Source organism: Uloborus diversus, chromosome 10 (assembly GCF_026930045.1).
Source record: "Uloborus diversus isolate 005 chromosome 10, Udiv.v.3.1, whole genome shotgun sequence".
NCBI lineage: Eukaryota > Metazoa > Arthropoda > Arachnida > Araneae > Uloboridae > Uloborus > Uloborus diversus.
This window is the reverse complement of record NC_072740.1, coordinates 123694686-123721872: the sequence shown is the minus strand read 5'-3', so window position 1 is coordinate 123721872 and position 27187 is coordinate 123694686. Positions and strand designations below refer to the sequence as shown.

At 34.6% G+C, this 27187-nt stretch overlaps 1 protein-coding gene across 1 annotated transcript in view; it reads left to right on the top strand.

Annotated features, from left to right (window-relative positions):
- The first annotated feature begins 16800 nt into the window (after window positions 1–16800).
- The window catches only part of LOC129231164 (T-box transcription factor mls-1-like), a 29275-nt gene continuing 18888 nt past the window's right edge, over window positions 16801–27187 (top strand). The window contains exons 1-4 of the mRNA XM_054865412.1: window positions 16801–16912; window positions 22714–22834; window positions 24953–25069; window positions 26531–26690. Coding sequence (XP_054721387.1) covers window positions 16801–16912; window positions 22714–22834; window positions 24953–25069; window positions 26531–26690 — 510 coding nt within the window. The remainder of the gene's footprint in view (window positions 16913–22713; window positions 22835–24952; window positions 25070–26530; window positions 26691–27187) is intronic.

Sequence of the window (27187 nt, the reverse complement as noted above, 5' to 3'; positions counted from 1 at the left end):
ATACATCTTTTAAATTGTTTATCTTGTTTCGCGGGAAGCTTTTTGCTCACCAAGTAACCACTTCACTTTGAAAAGCTTCCCGCCAAACAAGATAAACAATTTAAAAGATGTATCCATATTTCTGAGGAGTTGAAGGTGGGAGGAGGTTCTAATGTAAGTAGCTGTGATGAAAAAGGAGAAAAGGGAGGATGATAGTTTGGCAGATACTTGGCGGGCAAACTAGATATCATAACTTTTTATGGCTGATGGTTTTTGGGTTTAGGATGCAGGTTTTCTTTTTTTTGCGGAAAAGTTAAAGATTTTCTTGGCGGGGAAATTTTTACAACAGAGATGTTTTTGATGATATATCACATCTTTTTGCATTGATATTATTACTTTGTCTGTATTTTTAGTATTGAGAACCTTAAGTCAGAAAATTTTCAATTGAAACAACGCTGTTTTGTGTTTTTAAGGAACAATAATGGCTAGCCTATGGCTTTTACGTCAAGTTATTTTCTGACTATTAAGATTCTATGTTCATTTTGCGAGAATTGGGCGGATTAAATTTTATTGCGATCCTTGTATCCTCTCTGTTGCAAAGAAAACTTCTTGGATAATAAAATGCTATATTTTAAATTATATTGTTTTCAAATATTTTACAACTTCGCAATAAATTCTATTACAGTTTCTTTATTTGACAGATTTTTCAACATTTTCATAAAGGATTCTTTAAATGTTTTACAGCTTGAGGGCTGTTTTAATCTAGCTTTTCACTTTTTGTTTAATTACATTTTTTCTTAAATCGTGGATTATTTTACGTTTTATGGGATAATTTTAATTGTTTGGTGATTTATCTTTTTCTTGATAGAAGTCTTTGTCTTGTTTAATACCTAGTTTTGTTGAAAAGATCATTTAAAAAACTAAATAACGCATGTTATCACCAAGCAAAAAAAAAAATAAATAAGCCATTAAATATTTTAAATTTGAATGTGTCAGAAGATCTATACAACTTTACTCGATGTCAATTCGCCGATATCCCAAATTTGCCATAGCGAATGCGCATTTTGCGCGCGGATTAAGCTCATTAAAAGTCTTGCTTAAATTTATTGCAAAAAGTTTTTCAGCTAAGAAATTACTGCAAAGCACGGATATCGACACACGTATTTCATATATTTTCAATTCATTATGTGTTGTTTGTGTAAAATCCATTAATGTAGAAAATAAGCAAACCAATAAAAAAGTGCTATTTTTCGCTTTCAATTAAAAAGTTATATGTGAATTGTTCATATGCGTACAGTTTCATATAATTTGTCACGTAAAATATTGTAATGGTTTAACCCCAGTTTCGCGCCGACATTTAAAATTTCTTCCCTCCATAAATATATCAAAACTGAAAAACAGGGGGAAGGAAATTTCGTATCGGCAAAATTTGGGGGGGGGGGGCATTATTCTAATCTCATTCATCAATTTGTTTCTCTGCCTAAGTATAAACAAACAACATAGAATCTGAAAACAGAAAGCCCAATGAGCTAAGTCTGCACGCATGCGCAGTCGCTGTGGCAAATTTGTGATATCCGCGATTTAACGTCTAGTTGCAACTGTTGGATATGTTTTACTCTTGATTGAATTTCATTTCCTAAGACAGCTTTGGAATAACTGTTAGATCTGTTCTAACCTTGCAATTGCAGTCCGAGAAAAACAAACATTATGAACTGAGAGTAAGTACATAAGAATTTTGGGAAAATTAGTGATTTTCAAACTTCAATTACTTCGGCGCATGATGTCCCTGGGGGTTGAATTTTTGTATATCTACTCAATGGCCCCCAAGAATATGTATACAAAAAACCATTACCGTAGTCCCCCGGGGGACTGTGATAGAACCCCGGGAAGTTACAATTTAGGGGGTTAAAACGAGGGGGAAAGGGGAGGGGGTCAAATGGCACAAAAGGCACATGAGTAGAGCACAAGGAATGTGTGTGCGAAATTTCAGCTTGATTCCTTTTTTTCGTCTGGGCTGTAGCCCTGTCAAAGAAAGCGAAAACTCTTTTGAACCGCGATTTTATAACTTTAATACCTCCTCCCCCTGATGGTCCAGGGGATTGCATTTTGGTTTACGACGTCAGGGTCCACTAGAGATTGAGTGTACCAAAAATCAACTCCGGGGGTCTTCATGGGGCTGAGATACAGAGGAGTGAAAAACCCAAAAAACCCCAACTTGTTTTGTCGTGTAATCTTGTTCTTGCTCGCTTTTATTTTCATTCGGTTTTGGCGGTGGTTTTGCTTCTGTTGGCTGCTTACGCTTGGTTTCCTTGGCGGGGCGGGACGCTTTCGCGTCCCGTGATACCAGAAAGGTTTCCCTTTCCTATATTTCAACGGAAATTTGGAGTTTTTGTTATTTTATTTCCTAAGTGTCGGAGAGATTTCCGTGTTCTGCACTTCGAGGGCAGTTTTTGTCATTCTCTTTTTTCCAAAGTGTTGCAGAGGTTTTAGTGCTATGCATTTTTTCTTATACTAAATTCCCATTTCGAATCATAATTTGAGATTCAGTTCCGCTTATAACCATTAACACTGTTTCTTTTTACCCAATTTAAACTCATAAACTTTCATTCGTAACAAAATTAAAATCCTGCCTCCTGCCTTTTTACCATTTTGTTCTTTCGGTTATTGTTCATAATGAAACAATTCTTTGAAATTTTTAAAGAGCGAAATGCCTTATGAAACGATTCAAAGCACAGTGCGGAGTTCCGCACGGGTCGACTAATCAATATTTAATCCTATAAAAGTAACAATTGGCTTATGGTATCTATAAGAAGCTACGAAACTTTTTAATTGTGTGTTATATCTAAAAATCTTGCAAATACTGCATCAAGTGCAGTTCTTTGACATGTAGTGGCTTCTTCTGGAATATTAATCATTTGTAATTGCAATTTGGATTGTAGAAACGATAGTAACTTTTTAGCTCGACTAGAAGTAAAATTAACATTAAAATCTCCGGTTAAAATTAAAGGAATTGTATAATAAACTTCATTAACTGAAGCAGAACCTTCATGTGTATGCCATCTTGTGTATGTGGTGCCTTCTTTGGGAAAGGTTTCCGTGTACTGTACTTCGATAGCAATCGCTAGTTTTCGTTGCTGCTAACTTTTTCACTATCGGAGAGGTTTCCGTGTTCTTGCTTCCAAAGCATCCACGAGATTTCATTATTAAAATTTTTTGCACTATCGGAGAGGTTTCTGTGTTCTGTACTTCAAAAGCAATCGCCATTTGTCGAAATATTTTTATTTTTTCAAAGTAACAGAGAGGATTCCGTTTTCTACATTTCAAGGGAAAGTTGGAGTTTTTCTTATTTAGTTTCCTAACAGTCAGACAGACTTTCGCGTTCTGTACTTCAAAAAAAAAAATAGAACCGACTTCAAAATTGCTCTAAAAAGTGAAAAATAATTTTATTCTTGAAACACCATCGATAATACTTTTAAACATAATTTTTGAAGTTGGCGCAAAAACGATCGATAAAATCATTCACAGCCATAACTCAACTACAAGTATAAATTTTACCAGGTCCAGTTTCTTCACTACCACATGCATTACGCATTGATGACAGCATATTTGAGTAACGATATAACTGTTTCGTTCCTAACTTTGGAAGATTTTTTGATAGAAATATGAACGAAGCATGGTTACAATGGATTTTACTTTTTGTTTTTGCGCCAACTTCAAAAATTATGTTTAAAAGTATTATCGATGGTGTTTCAAGAATAAAATTATTTTTCACTTTTTAGAGCAATTTTGAAGTCGGTTCTATTTTTTTTTTTTCAAAAATTTTTTATTTCATTCTTTTTAGTGTAAATGTAGATATTTCAGTAAAAGTAAGAAGTTACCTAGTAAGAAGTTCGGCTCTATATCACTGTATTGCTTTAGAAAAGCCTTTATTCAAAATCATCATTACAATTACTATTAATGTTACTGTTATATGGCACCAAACTTTTATAACAATGAGTTTCATATTGTCGCGTAGATGAAGATAGCGAAGACAATGTGAAAGCCAAATGAAGCGAATACTCGTTAGTCTCAACTCGAGATCTTTATTCAGAACCACGAATGAACGTTACATCTCCTTATATACAACTTGAGAAAGTGCTGGAACTTTCCAGACTTGGAAAGATACAGAAATTAATAGAACATTCGAGAAAATACGGGAAATAGTAGAAACAAAATTTTAGTAAAACTCACTTTATCCTAGTCGGGATTTGAACCCGGGTCGCTCGTGTGGGAGGCGAGAATTCTACCACTGAGCCACCGTTATCCAGGATGAAAAGTGCGAACTTCGCTACAATATCATTTTAATTGCATAAAATTTACTGTTTTTTGCCCATAACTTTTTTTCTAAAGAACAAATATGGTCAAACAAAGTAATGGGACCTAAGTTGAGCCATCCCCTATCCATTAAAAAAAGAATCATCAAAATCGGTTCACTAGGTGAGACGCTATGAGTGGACAAACAAAAAAAAAAACATACATACGGTATGAACTGATAACCGCCTCCTTTTTGAAGTCGGTTAACAAAACCACCATGTGTCGTAACATTTTTATATTTTCGAAATAACAGAGAAGTTTCCGTTTTCTACATTTCAAGGGAGATTTGGAGTTTTTGTTATTTTTTCCTAAGTGTCGGAGAGATTTTTCCGTGTTCTGCACTTCGAGGGAAGTTTTCGTGATTCTCTTTTTTCCAAACTGTCGCAGAGTTTTTGTGCTATGCGTTTATTCTTATACTAAATTCCCATTTCGAAGCATAATTTGAGATTCAGTTGCGCTAATAACCTTTTACACTGATTTTTTTTTACCCCATTTAAATTCATAAACTTTCATTCGTAACAAAATCAAAGTCCTGCCTTCTGCCTTTTTTCCGTTTTTGTTTTTTGATTCTTCTTCATAATGTTCTTTCTTTGAAATTTTTAAAGAGCGAAATGCCTTATGAAACGAATCGAAGCACAGTGCAGAGTTCCGCACGGGTCGACTAATCATTATTTAATCCTATGAAAGTAACAGTTGGCTTATGGTAGCTATAATAAGCAACGAATTTTTTGCATTGTATGTTATCTAAAAATCTTACAAAGATTTACAGGGCTGGGGGTCGATCGCAATGCATTTTTAGGCAGGGGGGAGGGGGAACTGACTGGTGGGATATCTGATGTGGCAACCGAGTTAGATTAGCCCTTCAGCTTTTTTATGTCTTCACCGGTAGCGTAATAAAAGTATCTCATCAAAAACAACCCTGTTGTAAAAAATTCCCCGCCAAGAAAAGCTTTAACTTTTCGGCTCAAAAAAGAAGCCTTAGAAAGTTTATATCTTTTTGCATTGATTACTTTGTCTGTATTTTTAGAATTGAGAACTTCAAGTCAGAAAATGTTCAATTGAAAGAATGCTGTTTTGTGTTTTTAAGGAACAATAATGGCAAGCCTAATTTTACATCAAGTTGTTTTCTGACCATTTAGATTCTATGTTCATTTTGCGAGAATTGGGCAGTTTAAATTTTATTGCAATCCTTGTATCCTCTCTGTTGCAAAGAAAATTTATTGGTTAACAAAATACTATATTTTAAATTATATTTTTTTCGAGTATTTTACAACTTCCCAATAATTCTATTAGTTTCTTTATTTGTCGGATTATTCAACATTTTTAAAAAGGTATTTTTAAATTTTTTACAGCTTGCGGCCTTTTTTAATCTAGTTTTTTACTTTTTATTTAATGACTTTTTTCTTAAATCGTGGATTATTTCACGTTTTATGGAATAATTTTAATTCTTTGGAGATTTATCTTTCTCTTGAATGAAGTCTTTGTCTTGTTTAATGCCTAGTTTTGTTTAAAAGTTCATTAAAAAGACGCATGTTATTACCAAGCAAAAAAAAAAAAATCTAAGCCATTAAATATCTTAAATCTGAACGTGTCAGAAGATTTATCACGGGACGCGAGAGCGTCCCCGCCGTCAAGAAAACCAAACGTCAGCAGTCAACAAAAGCAAATCCGCCGCCAAGAATTCCGCTGAAAAAAGGAATCAAGCTGAAATTTCGCACACACATTTCTTGTGCCCTACTGATGTGCTCTTTGTGCCATTTGACCCCCCCTCCCCCTTGATTTTATCTCCATATTGTACCTTCCCGGGGTTCTGTCACAGCCCCTCGGAGGGGCCGCTGAAAAAAGGAATCAAGCTGAAATTTCGCACACACATTTCTTGTGCCCTACTGATGTGCTCTTTGTGCCATTTGACCCCCCTCCCCCTTGATTTTATCTCCATATTGTACCTTCCCGGGGTTCTGTCACAGCCATTCGGAGGGGCCGCTGAAAAAAGGAATCAAGCTGAAATTTCGCACACACATTTCTTGTGCCCTACTGATGTGCTCTTTGTGCCATTTGACCCCCCCCCCCCTCCCCCTTGATTTTATCTCCATATTGTACCTTCCCGGGGTTCTGTCACAGCCCCTCGGAGGGGCTATGGTAATGATTTTAGGTATAAATATTCTTGGGGGGCCATTGAGTACACATACGAAAATTAACCCCCATGGACATAATGGATCGGAGTAATGAAAGTTTGAAAATCACTAATTTCCCCTAAAGTTTTATGTACTTGCTGTCAGCTCATAGGGTTTGTTAATCTCTGACTGCAATTGCAAGGTTAGAACAGATCTAACAATTATTCAAAAGTTGTCTTAGGAAATGAAATTCAATCAAGACTAAAACAGATCCAACATCTGCAACTGGACGTTAAATCGCGGATATCACAAATCTGCCACAGCGACGGCGCATGCGCGCGGACTTTGCTCATTTGGCTTTCTGTTTTAAAATTCCATGTTGTTTGTTTATATTTAAGCACAGAAACAAATTAATGAATGAGATTACAATACAGTCCCCCCCCCCCTTAGTTTCGTTGATACGAAATTTCCTTCCTTAATGTTTTTCAGTTTTGTTATATTTCAGGCGGAAGAAAATTTAAATGTCAGTGAAACTGGGGTTGAACCATTAGAATATTTTGCTTGACATATTATATGAAACTATACGCATATGAATATGATACATCTAACTTTATAATTGAAAGCGAAAAATAGCCCTTTTTTATTGGTTTGCTTATTTTCTAAATTCATACATTTTTCACAAACATAACACATTATGAATTGAAAATATATGAAATATGTGTGTGGATATCCGTGTTTTGCAGTAATTTGTTAACAGACAAAATTTTTGCAATTAATTTAATCAAGACTTTTAATGGTCCGCGTGCGTCATGCGCAGTCGCTGTGGAGAATTTGGGATATCCGCCATTTGACGTCGTGTACATTTGTATAGATCTTCTGACACATTCAAATTTAAAATATTTAATGACTTAGGTGTGTTTTTTTTTTTTTTTTTTGGTAATAACATGCGTTATTTCGTCTTTTAAATGAACTTTTAAACAAAACTAGGCATTAAACAATACAAAGACCTCCATAGAAAGAAAGATAAATCTCCATACAAATAAAATTATCCCATAAAACGTAAAATAATATACGATTTAAGAAAAAAGTCATTAAATAAAAAGTAAAAAGCTAGATTAAAATAGCGCGCAAACTGTAAAAAATTTTTAAAAACCTTAATGAAAATGTTGAATAATCCGTCAAATAAAGAAACTAATAGAATTTATTGCGAAGTTGTAAAATACTCGAAAACAATATAATTTAAAATACGTATAGTATTTTATTATCCAAGAAGTTCTCTTTGCAAAAGAGAGGATACAAGGATTGCAATAAAAGTTAAACGGCCCAATTCTCGCAAAACGAACATCGAATCTAAATGGTCAGAAAATTACTTGACGTAAAGTTAGGCTTGCCATTATTCTTCCTTAAAAACACAAAACAGCGTTGTTTCAGTTGAACATTTTCTGACTTGAAGTTCTCAATTCTAAAAATACAAACAAATTAATAATAGCAATGCAAAAAGATGTGATATCTCATCAAAAACAACCCTGTTGTAAAAATTTCCCCGCCAAAAAAAACTTTAACTTTTCCGCAAAAAAACATCTTCATCTTAAACCCAAAACCCTCAGCCTTAAAAAGTTATGATATCTAGTTTGCCCACCAAGTATCTGCCAAACTATCATCATCCCTGTTCTCCTCTTTCATCACACCTACCTCCGTTACAACCTCCTCCTACCTTCAACTCCTCAGAAATAAGGATAGATCCCCTAAATTGTTTATCCTGTTTGGCGGGAAGCTTTTCAGAGATTAACAAAACCTATGTGCTGAGAGTAAGTACATAAAAATTTAGAGGAAATTAGTGATTTTCAAACTTTCATTACTCCGGTCCATTATGTCCCTGGGGGTTGAATTTTTGTTTATGTACTCAAAGGCCCCTCAAGAATATGTATACAAAAAATCATTATCATAGCTACCGTGGGGCCGTGACAGAACCCCGCGAAGGGACAATTAGGGGGGAAAACGAGGAGGAAGGGGCAGGGGGTCAAATGGCACAAAAGGTACATCAGTAGGACATGTGTGTGCGGAATTTCAGCTTAATTCCTTTTTTCGTCTAGGCTGTACCCCTGTCAAAGAAAGCGAAAACTTTTTTGAACAGCAATTTTCTAATTTAAATTCCTCCTCCCCCTGATGGTCCAGGGGATCTTATTTTGGTTTGCGTCGTAAGGGGCCACTAGAGATTGAGTATACCAAAAATCAACTCCGGGGGTCTTCATGGGGCTGAGCTACAGAGGGGTGAAAAATCCAGAAAACCCCAACTTGTTCTGTCGTGTAAACTGTACTTAGTCGCATTTATTTTCTTTCGACTTTCTTGTAGGCGGATTTGCTTTTGTTGGCTGCTGACGTTTCGTTTCCTTGGCGGTAGGCATTTGGTTTTCTTGGCGGCCGGGACGCTCCCGCGTCCCGTGATATGTTCCTAACCGGGCCGGATTTATGAGAGAAAGTTGAGGCCCGTGTCCCAAAAAAATTTCTGAAGGCATGAAATTCAGAGATTTTTCAAAGCACGGATTCAAATGGAGATCATGAACACTTTGACGAGACGATAGAGATCCAAAAATTTCATTTAGTAGAATTACAAAGGAAAATTTCTGGCAGAGAGCCCTCGAATCTCACCCTCCTACCCAATGTCGCCAAATGTAACTAAAATGGAGTTCTATTAAAATTTTATGACATAGGATCTCTCCCTTCCGTCACTTGTTTAACGACTTCAAAGATAGTTTCAAAACATGTTTTTATAAAGGAGACCTTTTCCCCTTCCCTTAACATTATCAAAGATTATTTAAAATTGTGTTTTAGGCCCTGGGTGCCCATTTTCTGTGAGAGTCCTAAAACCTATTTTGCTCTCTTAACATTACCAAATATAGCATAAAAGTGCATTTTAGGCAATGATCGGCAAAAGAATTCCGCCCGTTTCAAGAAAGTGCATCCCCTCCTTGAACCTACAGCTTAATATTGCGTAACAAAAACCTCGATAGCACAACTTTTGGGGCCGCTTCCGAATTGGAATCTTCCATCTAATGTCATTAAAAGTAGTCTAAAATGCGTTTTCAGGACGTCAGTTTCGAAACTTTTTCGGGTTAAAATCACCAAACCACTACTTTTTTCGTAACGTTGTACCAAAGATAGTTTGAAATATCGCCTTCAAGATTTCAGTTTTTGGAAATTTCACAGGGAGATTTCTAACCGCCCCCTGTTCCTTTAAATATCAATAAAGATAGCCTGAAATTGTATTTTCAATGCCTAAATTTTAAAACCTTTCATTAAGCATCCCTGAATTTTTCCTTCTTAGACACAGCCTAAAATTGATTTTAGTTTCAAAAATAATTTTGAGAGAACTCCCTCTCCTGCTCCTTTCCGCTTTTATTACCATACATAATCTAAAGTTGCGCTTCAGTGTCGAAACATTTCTGGAGAGATCTGTCGAATCTTCTCCATTCCCTAAACGTCATCAAAGATAGCCTAAAATAGATTCTTTAAAACTTCAGTTTCAGAATCATTCCTAAAAGAGCCCTGCTAATTTTACTTCATCAAGTATGTATTGAAATTAATTTTGATTTCAAAAACAATTCAGAGAGAGCCCAAACCTTCCCTTCCCTCTCTCTTTTTCATAAAGATTATGATGTAAAAGATAAAATCATCAGTTAGTTGACACTTTAAGGATCTACCTTTTCTGTTAGTTGAGATAAGGTGAATTCACTCTATGGGAAAGTTTCAATAAGTGATAGCTGTACCAACTTCGCCCCTATTATAATGCGACAAAAATTAGACTAATAAAATTGATGTGAATATTTTGTGTTTTAACATAAAATAAGAACTTGGGTCAGCAGCTGACACCAAATTAAAACGACTGTCAAGTTGTTGACACTATATTTTCAGTGGTTGACAGATGCTTTAAATTGAAAAACAGAAAATTTGAATACAGAAACAGCAGAGCTGGATATAGGGAGGAGCAAAGCCAGAGCTCTTAGCTTGCGCCCTAGTTGTCTTGGTGGTGAATTCACTTCTGTGGGTTTTTTTTTCGCAGAACCATAATATGCAATTTCAAGGAAGATGGGTGAAGGTGCCTGTTTCATGATTTTGACCGGATTCGGAAAAGTCGAAGGAATTTCATAGAAAAATACAGAGGTTAACTACTAACTTCACAAGCTATAAGTTATGCTGAGTCATGAGACAATGAGGAGTTACGACATAAAAATTTGGATTTTGATTTTAAAGAGATTTAAGGGGGTATTCCAGTGTAGAGGCTCGATTTTGTGGCGATTTTGCGGCCGTAATAAAAATATGTAACAAATTTTCTATCATTTTTTATTGATACTTGAGAAGTATAAATATGTACAATAGGGGGGGGGATTCAAAATTGAAATGAGTAGAAGCCGGCGAAGTTGGACTCACAAAAAAAAGGTGTCTACTGGTTGACAAAATTCCAATCCTCCTGGTAATCTGAAACATGAAATTAAGGTTGATTCTGACAAAACAAGGATGTAGAATTGTTTGGACGTAGCTGATTTGAAAGAAAAAAAATTAACAAAATGGCGTCTTTTTGAAAAAATAAAGGTCATTTTTGGCTCTTTTTTTCAATTTTGGTAATTTTTTCAAAATAGTAAAAAAACTAAAATATAGAAACCCCTACGTTGAGACAATTTTGATAGTATTCAGAAAGTCTGACATAAATTTCAAAACAATTCAGGAATTAGAACTTGAGATATTTGTCAACCGTATTGAAAAAAGTAGTTTCGAGAAAAACACGTTTAAAGTTTGTGGACGCATTTCGGGCAGTCTGAGTGGTTTAATGGTATGCTATACCTATATATTTTTTGAACAGCCATCCCTGTCTTATACATTGTTTTTTTCCTATGCCTCAAAAGCTACAGTTTTGGCAGATATTTCAGCCATAAGAGCAGTTCTGCCTTCTTTTGAAGCTTCGGAAGCTTGTATACCTTAGAATATTTGTCACGCTATTGATCTCGTTTGCTGGCTTTTTCTTTATCTTAACAAAATTAACTATAAATCGGAAAATAACTCAAGTTTCCACAAATCTTCGTAGAGGCTTATTTTTAAAGGTCTAACTTTTAAAAATATGAAGAGAAAATAAATTTTTTTTTTTTTTTTTCGAATTTCTAGACTAGAATACCCCTTTAAATGGAATTCTTTTTTCTCTATGAAAGAGGGAGTTTTTACAGGCTCTAGTCGCCATTATAGAAGGATTTGTATTACTTTATGGAGTACGCTTGGAGCTTAGGTAAAATTATGTTTGCACATTTTAATGAGCGAAAAATAATCTTGCTCTCTATTCAGGGCCGAATTCAGCCACATACCCTAAAGCAGTTCAAAATCTGCCGCCCCTTCCCCTTAAAGAAGCAATAGCTCTAAAACGCGCAAATAAGTGTGCCCGAAATTTAAACTGTCAGTTAAATTGCAACTGGATTATACTTTGCAAAGAGTCCAAAGTTTTCGTTTTTGAAAACTGCCCATTTGAAAAAAAAATATATCACGTTTAAAAAAATTTTTAAGACTCTCTTTTCTTCTTCGGTTTTTAATTTAGCTTGTATCCTTTATTTAAAATCATCTTGCCTTTTTCGCTCGTCACTCATTTTCATTTGCCTCCGATACTTAATGTTAACAAAAAACAATTTTTAAATATTATTAATGTAAAAAAGAAAATAAACGTCAATCACTCAAGAAATCAGTACTGAATAAATTTTAGTATAGCACTAAAAATCTGAGTCAAACTCTAATCTTGTTGTGACTTCTGAATAAACGCAACGACACTTTTTGAAATTGACACCCGCTTTTCCTCTTCACTTACTATTTTACTCTGATCTATTACCATGATGGAAAAACATTTGATTATCATAAGATGTGTGAAAGTAATCATTATTAAATTACAAGAAAAAGTTGTCTCTGTGAAAAAGGAAAGAATGCTAATATTTTACTTTCAAGAATAAAAATGTCATTAGAAAAACGTGTGGTTAAAGAAAATTTGCGGCCACCGAAAATTTTGCCGCCTTAGGCAACTGCCTAATTTACCTATTAGGAAATTGGGCCCTGTCTCCATTTAAGAGTGGGAAAGAAAATTTACAAACTCGCAAAGCGTTATTTTTTTTAAACCTGTAGCGCACAAGCACAGCTGTGTGGGTACAGTTAGTACATTAATAAAGAAATAAAACGTAACATAGAAACTTGAGGAAAGATGAAGTGTCAAGAATTTGCTCCACCTTGGAAAAATAGAAAATTCGGCTCTGAGGTTTTGATACTAAACGCTTCATATATTTCTTGTAGCTTGCGATCTGAACTCCTTTTTTTTTTTTTTTCATTTCTTCTCCAGATAGATTTGGATGCGGAGAGCGCAGACAAGCTTCCATCGTTAGCGTAATCATCCCTCCGATAATCACCACTTCCTTTCGATTCACTGAATCCGCATGTGGTTAATCCGTCTCAGGAGGTGTCATTTCCTTCGGCTGACAGCGATTGATGAAAGAAGCAGCACCAACACCAACTTCATTTAATGCCAGCCCGCGAGTCGTGATTAAAGTCATTCAAATGATTTTATACGTGACTTTATACGTGACGTAAGATATGAATTTGGTACATACAGTAAACTCCCGAATATTAGTGTCGGATTATCCGCGGGTCTTTTCACATTTTTTTTTTTTTTTTAAACAGTGATGACTTACAACTAGCAGACTTTTTTTTTTTTTTTTTTTTTGTAAAAATTTAGGTTATGAACTAATATCATAGTTATTAAATGATTATTAAACTAATGATTGTGTTATTGCTCGTTTTTAACTTTTACACATATTTTTCAAATTGAATGTTATAGTTCTTAGCTAAATTTTAAATCTATGTTTAAGTGTTATTCATATTAATATCCATTATTTACACTAGTATCGTTTCTTATCTATTATTCGGATAATCCGTGCTTTTTGCTTATTCGCGGTTACCGTGCCACCCTATTCTGCGGATAATTAGGAGTTTACTGTGGTGTTTAGTTTACACATAAAACTTTCAATTTTGTAAAACAATTATTGAAAGTGGACCGTCAGCCAAAACAACTTTGCCTAGTGGGGAAAAGGATGCTACAGTATTATACCTTTAGAACGCCGACTTATAAAACGCAATTCTTTATAAACCGCAAAAGTTTTCAGATGTAAATACAGTGAAACCTGCGTTAGTTGACCACTTCCGATGCACTACTTAAGTGGTTAACTTAAACAGCTGGTCAACTTACAGAGGTTGATTTATATGAGAAGGCTAATTTTGTGCCTGAAAAAAGCGGTCAACTTAGACAGGTGGTCAACTTCACAGGTTTTACTGTAATAGGTTTTGAAGTTTAAAAAATCACTCTGGTTTGAGTTGCAAACATGAAAATTATTAGGCAAATTAAATTTTGAAACAGTTTTTCATCTTTCCATCATAATTCAAAGCTTTTAAATGAAAATTATTATTCACAGTAAAAAGTAAATACCAGATGACTCTTGAAAAAGTAGCTGTTATGCAAACCTTAAAGCTACTAGAAATGCAAGATAATTCACTTTCTTTTGATTGTGAAACATATTTTTTTGTGAACGACTAATTCTATAATTAGTGCGTTAGTTCTCCTTGCAGATAAAGCCAATTATCTGAAGTGCTAACATATAGATATATTATGAATTTTAATTTTAAAATTTGTAAAATGACCTATATAACGCTAAAACGTGCATAACGCAAAAGCTCTGGTCCCAAAGAATGCGTTATAACGGTCTTCTACTGTATATTGTGTTCTACTAAAGGGTTGTCTACAAATGATGTCACTTTTTGAGAGGGGGTTAGGGGGTTCGCGAAATTGCGATATTTGGTGATAAGGGGGAGGGAGGGGAACGTTGTTGCGTGACATTACACATGTTGTACAAGAATATGTGTATGAAACGTTTCGTGACGTGTGACTAAGGGAGAGGGGAGTCAAAAGATGTTGAGAGAAAGTGATATCACTTATGGACGGTCCCTAAGTTTTAAAACTAGTTAAAAGATGCGGTAATTTCTTTGTGCAATGAAAAAAATTATGGATCTATTAGCTGATTTTGAACTTAGTAGAATGGCAAACAACATCATTTTTGTCCCACTTGGAATCCCGCTTTTGTTTTCTTAGCAGAAAGTTATGGTTGATGCTTCGAAGTAAAAACGTAAGTAAATTATATGTATATACACGTTCAAATACAAAAAGGTTACTCATATGTGGGTCGTTCTTAGATAAATGGGCAATTCCATGTTTTTTGAGATAAAACGCTGATTAAGGAAGTCACCCTTGATAACTTTTTGAATGGCCCTGGCATGAGTATTACTAGTGGTGCTTCACGGCACGAGACAAAGTTACGTGATGAAAGTTAAAATTATTAAAAGACGAATGTTTAAATTATTTATGTACATTTATCTTCTTGCAGGGTCTCCCTCCTACGACTCGCGAATGATGTATGTGGGTGTGTGGGTGATGGGGAGTAGGTTTTTTGGAATACCCTTGCATTCTTGACCCGCCCCGCCTCCAAAAATTTACAGAGTGGCCTTTGAGTAGAACAGGCTCACTTTCAATGCGTAAAAAAGAAAAAAAAATGTAAATGGTGTTGCTATGGCTTTTCCCAAACTACAAACTTGATTATTTGAAGGTTTATAGTTAGAATTACTATAATAAATACTCCGGTAGCCCGTAAAAAAAAAGGATAACCGGGGGAAGGGGAGAGGAGCTAACAAGTCAGAATTAGAAACATTTTCATGACACATTTAGGATCTGAACAACTGATATTTAAGAGCTACGAAACACTAAGATCGTTTGAAAAATAGTTATTGTCAAAGAATAATTCAAAAATATTTAAGAAAAAAACAAATTATATCCTGAGTTGAAAAATATTGATAATTTTTTTAACGGCACAGGTTGAGTATTACAAGTGCTGTTTCTCGGCACGAGACAAGACTTTAAATACTGCACGTTAACATCTACAAAAGTTGGAAGGATATTTTCATCTCTAGAAATATAACATTAAATGTTGAAGAGCAATGTCTAACTAGCGAAAAAATCTCGAAGAGCATATTATGACTAATTGTAATAAAAGTAATTTTCTGTCTAAAAATTGTTTTAATACGTATTATCTGCCTTAATAACTTACTTAATAAACTAGAAAGGACAATCTCTCAGCTTTAGACAGATGTGACAAGTAAATAAAACATGCACTAATACGTGAAAAATATTAGAACATATTTTATTTTTGATGCATATTTTAGGTCTTTCAGAGCGTATTTGCATGAATATTTTAATGATTTTTCAGTTCATATAATTCGGGCTTCAGTCATTACCATGTGATGGAAGTTTTTGTTGTTTCTTTTCTCACTAAATGGTGTTTTCACATTTATATAACTACTAGCAGTTAGCAGTACAGAACCGCACATATGCGTCATGATGTAAGATAGTCACGAGACATCACCATGACCTCCCAAAAATTTCCTTATTTGCCAAACTTTTCAGATGATTCGGAAAAATTGCGGAAAATAATGCATTTATTTTTCTTTTATTTTTTTATTATTTTTAAATGATATCCAATGTTCCTTTTCGTTTGATGCTATGTATGTATCATATGTGTGCATACTCGTGTTTTGTCATCCAGTAAAATTCGAAATTTCATTCAATAAATTGAAAATTTCCCCCTTCCCTAAAATTTAAGTTCTGGTTGCACCTGAGATCACCCGTTTCTAAAAGCTGACGAATCAACTTTTGTTAAAGTAAGTAAAAACTATTTCGTTTTGTTGTTTTTGTCTCAAAATGTCCGGGTACTTATTACGTGTCATTACCAAATGCATTACTACTTCAACATATATTTCATAAATTTAAATTTTCTGAATGATTTTTAAAGAGTTTAAATTAATAACATATTAAATTCATCCATAATTAACATTATTTTCTTTTTTTTTTTTTTTTTTCAAAAAGGAACTTGCCCCACTTTAAATATAAACTTCTCATAGTCAAGTAAAATGTTTTTACTGTCATGTACCAAATGATACAGCTTTTAACAACATTACGATGTCTTGAAAATGAAACTGAGCTTAAGTGTTCAATCATGGGTCAGTTTCCCCTACCCTGCTTCTCTCTTGTTATCACTCACCAATTTTGCTAATTTCAAAATGAGCCGTGTCGAATCACTTGCGACGTCTGGGAACGTGTGGAGGTGTGTCGTTGAGTAAAGAAAATTATCCGTAGGACGAGACAGCATCAAAACTGAGAGGATCACTTGTCTATCAGTTACTGATTATCAGCAAAGGAGACGCCTTACGATTTGGATGCTCACTTTTGATGAAGATGAGCGAGAGCATGGGAGCTTTTCTGAGCGAAAAAGCCGAGGCATTTTCTGTTGATGCCCTGTTGGGCTTGAAGACCAGTAAGCAATATGATGGAAATACTCACATATCAGGTGAGTGCACTTCAACTGTAAATTATTGCGCAGTAATTAATCGGAACTTTAATACGTGATCACTTCATAGTGTCTCCAATTTATTTCTCACAGAATCATTGAAAGCTTTATTCAGTTTTAGCGAATTTGTGAAATAGTTTTGATTTGAAAAAGAATTCGTGGTCATGGCTCCTTTTATCGATTTGAGGTTCTATACGATGGATGGGCAGTATGATGAAAATACTCACTTACAAGGCCGTATTCAAGGGCTGGGCTTTTAGGGTTCTAACCCCCTCCGAAATATTTCAAAAGTATTCCAAAAATATAATTTTCATTATACTTAATTTTATGAAATGGTTTTATTGCTTTTTATTATTTATTTATTTATTTATTCATTTATTTATTTATTTATTTAAATTTTATTTGGAAAATGAAATTATTACTGAAGAATTGTACAAACTCAGTGCTATATCTGCTGCAACATTTATTTTTATTCTAGTTATTACGAACATCATTCCTTACAAAACAGTACAGCGTTTTTCCTTCAGATTTTAAGCATCTGACGCAAGCAAAAACTTCGAAATTCTTTAAATTTGAAAGCGCCAAACTCCATATTTAACATATTTTATCTGCGTCAAAAAAAAGGAGAATTTAAGAAGCATTACTTAGAATGGGAGCGTACATGAGTATATCTTTTGAGTTATTAAAAAAACATCAAATATTTAACTGGAGTGAAGTTATGCTGTGTATATACATCAGATTTTTCCCTTCATTTAATACATGCGTCATCTTTTATATTTGCTCATCTTACTGTGTCTCCAGTTTATTGCTGAGATATTATTCGCAAACTTTATATTCAGTAGCGAATTTGTCAATTATTTTTGCATTGAAAAAGAATTTGTGGTCATTTGATAGCGGCTCTATTTTATTGATTTGAGGTTCTAGATGTATTCGCTTACGACATGAACTGGTGGGGCCATTTGAGTTGCAAATAGCAACAGTTTCACAGTGCACGGCAGCTCTAATTTATTACTCAGAGGTTCATTGGAATCTTTACACTTAGTAATGAATTGGTCAAATATTTTTGCATTGAAAAAGGTCATTTCACTGTGACCCCTTTTTATAGCTCCGAAATTCATTGCAATATTTTTATTATTTAGTAATGAATTCTTCAAATATTTTTAGATTAAAAAGGAATTCGTGGTCGTTTGACGGTTACTCTAGCTTATTGCTTATTTGGTTTGAAGGTAAGCAAGAAATATGATGCAATAACTCGCATGTCAGGGCTTGATTACTGAATAGGCCAACTAGGCCAAAGACTAGGGCCCCTGCACTTTAGGGGTCTCCAAACAGTCGAATTGTTGCAGCCAAAGACTAAAATTGTAAGTTTTGTCTACTAGTAGGACTTCGAAAAAGCGTTTGGCCTTTGGCCCCCAATATCTTAATTGGACCCTGCTTCGTGGGCCTTTCGTGGTGGCTCCGATTTATTGTTCACAGATTCATTGCAAGATTCATTGCAGTTTTTATATTTAGTAATGAATTGTTTAAATATTTTTTGTACCGACAAGGAATTTTTGGTTATTTGATAGTTGCTCGAATTTATTGCTCAGAGATTTGTCGCATTCTTTTTATTTAATACTGAATTTTTTCATTGAAAAGGACCTTCTGATCATTTGATAGTGGCCCGGTTTTTATTGCACAGGGACTCACTTCTTTTTTAAAAAAATACTTGTAGTGACGAATTTTTTAAAATATTTCTTGCAGTTTAAAATGAATCTGGACTCATTTTACAATTGCTATATTTTATTGCTTCACTGCATTCTTCATATTTTTTGAAGAATTGTATTAAACATTTATTTTTCACTTTGAAATGAATAAATACATAATTTTTTTGATATTATTTATTAAAATGTACTGGCGCCCTTCCACCGTCACGTGCGAGCAATCCGACTAGATAGTTTCATCAACATTTTGTTACAAATCTTAATATTTTAATTAAACAGGAGTAAGCACATTTTTTAACCTTTACATTTAAACCAAACAAGCCTTTGACACAGTGTTATTTTTATTAAATAACTTTGGTACTTAAAATTTAATTTATTTGCATGCATCCAAAGTCAGCCTCTTGTAGTTTGCAATTTGCATTACTTAACATTTTTTGCTGTATTAATATAGCAATGACAAAACAATTGTAAGTTATGAAAGCTAAGGTTCCCGCGTAAAGGAAGAACATCTCATTAATGAAAAATAATAATTAAAGCCGTTGAAAAAAAAATATTTTTCTGGCTATTCCACTGAAAACGATCATTTTGTCTCGCGTGTGACTATTCCTATAGTTCATAAAAAAGTAATAATTTTAAAAGCTAATGATGAAATTGTTTGCTTAAGAAGTCACAAATACCTTTGTGATTTTTTAAGCAACAAAATTTTGTTCATTATCACTTTAAATTATAATTTCTGTGAAATGTATGAAGCGTCACGGGCGGGACAAAATTACCGTTTTCCGTTGATTGGCACACAGTTATACCTATGACTATTTTGTAATTAAAGAAAAAAACCTCAAGGGTGCACAAAGAGTTAATTATTACCTTATCATATCAAAAATGTTGTGGAATATATTTTAGAATTTCATAGTTGATAATTTCAAGGCTGGTGTCGATACTGAAACTACTTTTTGGTCTTGTAGGCAATAGATCAAGATTGCAAAATTTTTCTGATCACCAGTGTCGAGTAGAAAATATTTAGCATTTATCCCTGCTTTTTTGAGCAATCACGATTGCTTATTTTTCTCACTTGACAGTCCTTGATGTTCCGGTTCCTTTTTCAGCTTGGACCAGGCCTGCAGCACCACCGTCCACCGGCGGCGGCGCGGCTGGTCCTGACCACTGTCCCCCGGAATCCACTTTTGCTGGGCGGTGGCGTCCATGTCCTACACACGCATGCTCATACACAGTCGCCTACGCGCGCACGCCTTTACACACATACACACGCCTACGTGCACACACGTAAGCCTACACGCACACAACTATATACACGTAACCACCCAGGAGGAGGGACATGCTTGGGCGGGGGAGCCATTTCCAGAAACAATAACTCTAACCAGTAGAGTATTGTCGCAACTCGTGATTGCGAAACACATAATTTGAATTCAAAGTTTCGGAATTCAAATTAGAGTTAATTTTAGACTTTTTTTTTTTTCAATCGCAACTTTTTTTATATAGTTACTTAGATTATAAATTTCTACTAACACATATAAAATATCAGTACAAAACTATATAAATAATTAACGTCACCCAATCACACAAGTCAAGTTGGAGAAATTGGCCACAGGGTAGCGAATTACACCAATCTTTTTAGAGATGACTTTTATTATTTAATTACCCCGTGGAGAGTGACGACCGCTAATCTTGATCTTTATTGGACGCTCTGGGTCATCCACGATGTTTCTGGCTAAACTTTCGCTTGCCGTGACTCAGAATTATTCGTAACGAAAATGAAGTCTATTAAAATCCCTGGCTATAAATTTTAATGTAGATAACATTTGAAATAGTTTCAATTATTTAAAAAAAAGCATTATCTCTTATTACGGTGTTCCCCTAATTTTGTATTTCTTTTCAAAGTTTGTTTCTCCCCTTTTTTATTTTTAACACGTTTCATTATTTGCATTTTTAGCTTCATAGTTCATTCCACTCCTGATTTGTTTGCTGAAGATACTCAGTACCCCAGGCAAAAACGTTTTGTATATTTTGAAAAAATGTTACTCCGCCATTATAAAGTGTGATTTAAAATAAATTGCGTCTTCTTTTTCATGAAAACAAAATATTTGAAACATTGTACCGCATTAACGACTCTCCGACTTATTTATTTATTTATTACTGTTTTCTGAAAAAGCAATCTACTTCATGTTAAAGTTATGCCTGTATAATTCCTGAAAATTGAAATATTTCAACTGCTTTATCTGCAGGTTTATAGTCCGGAAAATACGGTACATGGATTAGTGGATAGGAAATGGAAAAAAATAGTTCACAGGGGGAAAGAAAAGAAAAAGTGAAAGATTTTTTCTATGATTTTTTACCATCTTCTATTATCAACTATTAATTAGTGCTGATGTACATTAAGTTTTATGCTTAATTCAGACATACTTTGCAGATTATTTATCTGTTTTTTTAATTTGCGTCGCAGGGCTACTAAAAACGTTCTGCTACTGGGAGGTCCACCATTACAAATTTTCCCAAGGGTATTTACTCAATGCAAATCAGATCGAAAAACAGCCAAAACCACGCCAACTTCCTCGTAAATACACTATACTCTCAAGGCCTCTGGGGTGAATGCCCCCAGAATGACAAGCCTAGCTACTGAGCTCAATATGAAAAGGAGAATAAAAATTTCCGTATTGTCGTGAACTCTTCTCCCGACTATATCAAACGACTACTTATCCCGACCACCACAAGTGACGGAGCGGAATGACGATCCACGCATTCATAGACGTAGTCAGTGGGAGGAAGGGAAGGGCAATTGCTTCTCCCCAGAAGAGAACCTCTCACTGACACGTTTTTCCCAAGCGCCACCAAAGATAATTAAAAACTGCAATTTTAGGACTTCAATTTCGAAAAATTTTCGAGGGAGAGTCACATAACCGATTTTTCTGCCCTCATCTGACCAAAAATAGCATTAAATATTTTTTAATGGGGAGAAGATGACTATAATTTTAAGCAATTTCTGAAGTTCACACTAAGGAAGAAGGTAACTTAAAACCAATACCTTGTTGCGGCTATGTTGACCCTCCCTAACGGGAATCCTGGCAACGCCCATGAACGCATTCAATGAAACTTCGACTCGATAATTAAGTAACTTTCTTGACCATAATTTTCTTTTCGAAACGATCGTTTTCTCCTGGATTAACACAGTAGTTTCGCTTTACCTTACATTACATTTGTAAATACAGAATCCCACGAATCCCTGGTGACTGAAAAAATGTAATACCATGGCGACTATTTCTTTCAGAGTGAAAGAAGAAAAATGAATCTATAGCACAAGATTCAGTAAGATGTTCGTGCTTTTGTTTGTAAAGGAAATTGGAAGAGAGTTTCCCGCATGATCTTGCAAGGGGCCATGTAATAAATGTGGGGACTGTGAATTCCCGCTCTGGGGGGGGGGACTACAGCATTTAGAGATACAGTGTTTTTATATTATAGGTTGTGCATTAATTAAGGACCGGATAAATATTTGTGACAAACGTGCAAAATACATTTAGGAAAAAAAAATTATGTTCTGGATTTTATTTACCATTTATGTGGTTTTTGATCTTTTCATACTATAGTTTTAAAATCAAATTTTTTTTTAAATTCACTCAACATTAATTACTTGGAGAGTATCTAGCTATTTGCAAAGCCACCATGTTGCGAATATCTACGGCCTTCCGTCCACTTTTTGCAGCGACTGATTTAAGAATTAGTTCCATAACAAGTTTAGTCATTTATTGAAACGAATTAAGACTACAGTCTTTTCAATTTTATTTCTTATTTTTTTGTAAACCATTCAGGGCCGCCAAGAGCCAAGACGGGTCTCTCCCCCCCCCCCCCATAACCGTTTTCAACACTACAACAATTCCGAGCCGGAACCCCTAGAGCCGGGCCCTTTATTAGCCGGGCCGCTGATTAGGCTAACATGCACAGCTCAGTGCCTCTCATCGGCCCTGAAACTATTTCGTTGAATTCACACACCCAGCGAGGCTACTGTTTATTTATTTTTACATCTCTTATTTTCAAATTGTTAACATTTTATTTTATTGTTTATAGCTTTACCACACTCGTTTATTTTAGATCGAGAGAGGTGTAACTCTAATAATAATGAAGCTGATGTTCAATTGGAGTTGATTGGTCGCGAATTATGGTCGGAATTCCATCGCTTAGGAAATGAAATGATTATTACCAAATGTGGAAGGTAAATGAGCTATTGGTGTTACTAGTGTTTTTCCTGTATAAATATTAATCCTTTAAGAACCAAAGCGTTACGAAAAAAATAATAATAATAAATACCAAAAGGCGATGTAAATAACATGTATGTCAAGCTTTGTCAAGATTAGTTCAGTAGAATCGGCAAATTTATATGATTTAAAAGTACTTTAAGATAGTATTGCAGTTTTGTATCCATAAGCAGTGATTTTCCCATCAATTTTCCTGAGGGTATACTCCCAGTAATCCACTATACACAATACAGGGTGTTTCAAAATAAATAGCGGGGTTGAACATGTTATAATATTTATTACACCAAACTTACAGTCACAAGTGATATATTAAATGAAAGAGAAACTGAAACAGTTTTTTACATAACAGCCTACAAGTGTTCAATGTGAGCACCATTCGTCAGTCGGCACACGTCAAGACGATGTGCGAGTTCTTCCCAAACTTTGATGAGTGTCTCATTAGTAATTGCTGCAACAGCTGTTTCAATCCTGTTCCTTAATTCGGGAAGGTCGGCTGGCAGTGGAGGCACATACACACGGTCCTCAATAAACCCCCAAAGATAGAAATCACACGGCGTTAGGTCGGGTGACCGTGGAGGCCATGGGAAACAAGCCCTGTCATTAGACCCCTTACGGCCAATCCAGCGGTCGGGTACAGTTTGGTTAAGCCAATCGCGTACCTCATTATTCCAGTGAAGCGGCGCACCATCTTGCTGAAAGATGAAGTTTTCTGGTTCATCTTGTTTCAGTTGAGGGAAGAGCCATAGCTGTAAAGTATCTAGATAAGAAGTAGCGGATTGCAGCAGAAACATTCCACGCGCATGCGCACTGATGCCAACAAACAAAAAACTGTTTGAGTTTCTCTTTCATTTGATATATCACTTGTGGCTGTAAGTTTGGTGTAATAAATATTATAACATGTTAAAACCGCGCTATTCATTTTGAAACACCCTGTATATGTATGCGATCATATACATAAAATTTCCAGAAATTATTGAGGATATAAACCAAGAGTGATGGAGTTCCAGGTTTTCCAGAGAGAAGAAAAAAACTGGTAAAATTAAAGTTTCATATTTTCCTTATGTTTGGGAAATTAACTTTATTTAACTACCACTGTACTTACTATTCCTTTTTATTGAGTAAAGATAAGCAAATGATATTGTACTCCTCGCGTATTTTCAAAAGGCGTTGATTTACTAAGGCTTAAGACATATAAAGAATTAAGTTCACTTGTGGAAAAATGTCGTTAACATAAATATATTATTTTTGTTTTAGGAAAATTTAAAAATGCGATAATGAAATCTGAATTATAAATGAAATTTTTGAAGCTTGAGTGTATACGCTATATGTCAAGAAAAAATGTTTGATAGTATACTGCGTATATGGATTATAACCCTATGGGAACAGCCATGTCCGTAAGAGATACAAAATTACGTTGTTTTCTAAAATTTCAGACACTTAATATTTAAGTAAGAAAAATTAGGATAATTGATGACATTGCCTTTATTTATTGTTAAAAAGTAATCTTGAACAAAAGTAGAAAAATGGCAATATAATTGTAGATTCAAAAGCATCATGTATTTCATTTTTGATGACTTCAAAATAAAATTGCAATGTAGTTTTTAAACAAAAATAATTCTTTTTTGTAATATTATGATGTTACAATATTTTTTCCTCAAACCTCCAACTTGATCCAGCATCCCATTCTAAAATCTGAAAATTTCAGTAGTGGCCATCTGACATACTCAAATCTGAAGTATTTACAGTACTTATTTTAAATTCAAATAACTAATGAATAAAATTGATTCAATATGATAGTTACATTAAGTACCAACAAAAAATCACATTATTATTGTTCATTTCTTTCTTCAAAGTATAAAAGTAAACCTGAAGTGGGCACTACTGAAACACTGGCCACTATACTAGTGTTTTACTTCCTAAAACAAAATAATTCCTAAAACAAAATGACGCTGCAGCAAACCTTTTTTAATGTTTTAGATGCTGCTTCTTGCAATATTTCAAGATGAAACTGTAAAAAATATATTTATATTTATAAATTGCATTAATACTTATTTAACGAAAATTTTTGTTTTTAGAAGAATTTTTCCTGCTCTGAAGGTTTCAGTCACTGGATTAAATCCAGAAAAGAACTATATTATGTGGATTGATGTAATACCTGTTGATAACTTACGTTATCGATATGTTTACCACAGGTTTGTGTTTTATTTCATTTTCTATTACAGATTTTCCTTATAATCGCAAACGATTTTGCTTCCAGGGTAACCAGGAGGATAAAATTTCCTCCATAATCCTGTTGATAACTTACGTTATCATGTATCTTTACCTCAAATTTGTGTGCACTTTTTAAATATTATTTTCTATTTTATATTTACTCCCCCATTCTGACAATTGTTTCTGATTCCAGGGTAATCAGGGGGGTATCGTTTCCTCCATCAACAACCTCTTTAAAGTAAATGCTTTTCGTCATTGCCCAAAAAATTGAAAAAGTTCAAACTTGCATTTTAATTTTCAGGAATTTACTTTTGATGCGTACCTCTGGTATTTTTCATTGTATTGTCATGGCTGGCAATTTGGGGTGCGCTGCTTCGCTTTTCCAACTGTACCGTAATTTGGTGTGAAGTCCGACTTCCACAGTTACAGACAAGCCAGAAGGACCCGTTTATAGGGTAGCAACCATTAACAGCATAACAACACATTCACACAAAGAAAGAACAAGGACAGGTGAGAAGAAGTACATCCATGCCCAAGCCAGGATTCAAACCCGGGACCCCCCATCGCAGTCAGACTCCTCTGACCACTTGACCAGGCGGCCAGCGTTTTTAATTATTTCGAGGAAGAATAAAACTATCGTAAATAGCTGTTAAAGTTTAAATAAAGTAGTATTCATGGCTAATGCAAATGTATAATATCAATAGTTCGAAACTAGTTTGAGCTATATAACGAATAAATACCTTTGTGCTTGAAAATTTAGATGAATGAATTACTAACGTTTTACTGCACAAAAACTGCAAATTGCTGAAGACACGTATTTTGGGGTTACAAGGAACCCCTTTCTCAATGCAAAACAGTGTGAGGTTTTGGAGGAAAAGTCATCCGAGCTTTCCTCGTTAAAACGTTGGTAATTCATTCATCCAATTTGAACTACTTCACTCCATCTTTATAGTCAGTTATCAACAATCCATATGAGAGGTGCCCAAGAGGGCGGAGAAGGGAATGACTCAATCTGTACCATTAAAATTTTTAAAAGGGAGTGTTTTTATGGGTAATTCTCTTTCTCTTTGGATGGTTCTCTTGGGGTAGAACGTACTATCAAAATGTACTATATCAACGAGTTATTTAAACTAGCTGTTTATAAGTAAGGATACTTATTCTCATTGTTTTCAAATGATTGCACATGCTGTTAGAACGACACATTCATAAGTTTAATCAAAATATTCTACGTTTTAACGTCAAGTGAGTGACACGTTATCGCCGTAAAAATGAGTATGTATAAACATAAGTGCAGTTATTTTTCATTCCAGGCAATATTTTTGATTTTTTTTTCCTTCAAACAATCTCTGTTTACTCATGTGTGTGAAAATATGAATAGGAAAAGTTGCTTTTGAAAGGATTATTGTCAGTTTTGAAGATTTTTTTTTTCTTTTTTTTTTTAGTTCTCGGTGGAAAGTTGCTGGAAGAGGTGAACCTAGTTCTCTAAGTTCGACTTATTTTCATCCCTATAGCCCAGCCTCTGGTAAACATTGGATGTCCCAACCAATCACTTTTGACAAAGTTAAGCTCACTAATGCTAGAACGCCTCCAACAAAAGGAAAGGTAAATAAAAATGTTTCAAGTATCGAGAAATAAAAAACGTTACAAGTAGGATGAGTACTGCTGAAACTGATAGTAGGGTAAAAAGGGCAATTGATTTTTAGAAATTTTGCTCTGAAAACATAGCGTAACGGCTCCAGTCACAGACATGACATCGCACTCAATTTAACTCAATTTTCTGAGTCTTTTAATTTTTTTAGACTTTTAAAACTTCTTCTCCTATGCAACTACATTTCATCAAACACTTGGCTGCTTTTGGATCCTCTAAATGCGATAATTCTATTTTTATTTGCTCAATTTCGAAAAAAGGTCCGATCCCCGGTAACATACACCGACAATTCCGATGACACCCAGTAACAGACAGGAAGAGGAAAACATGAGTAATGGACATAATTCCCCTTTTCTCTTCAAATTGAGCAAAAGTTACTTATTTTTAGATCTAAAAACCTTATTAAATTCAAATGAACATGAAACACCGGCAGAACTCGTGGCGGCTGTTC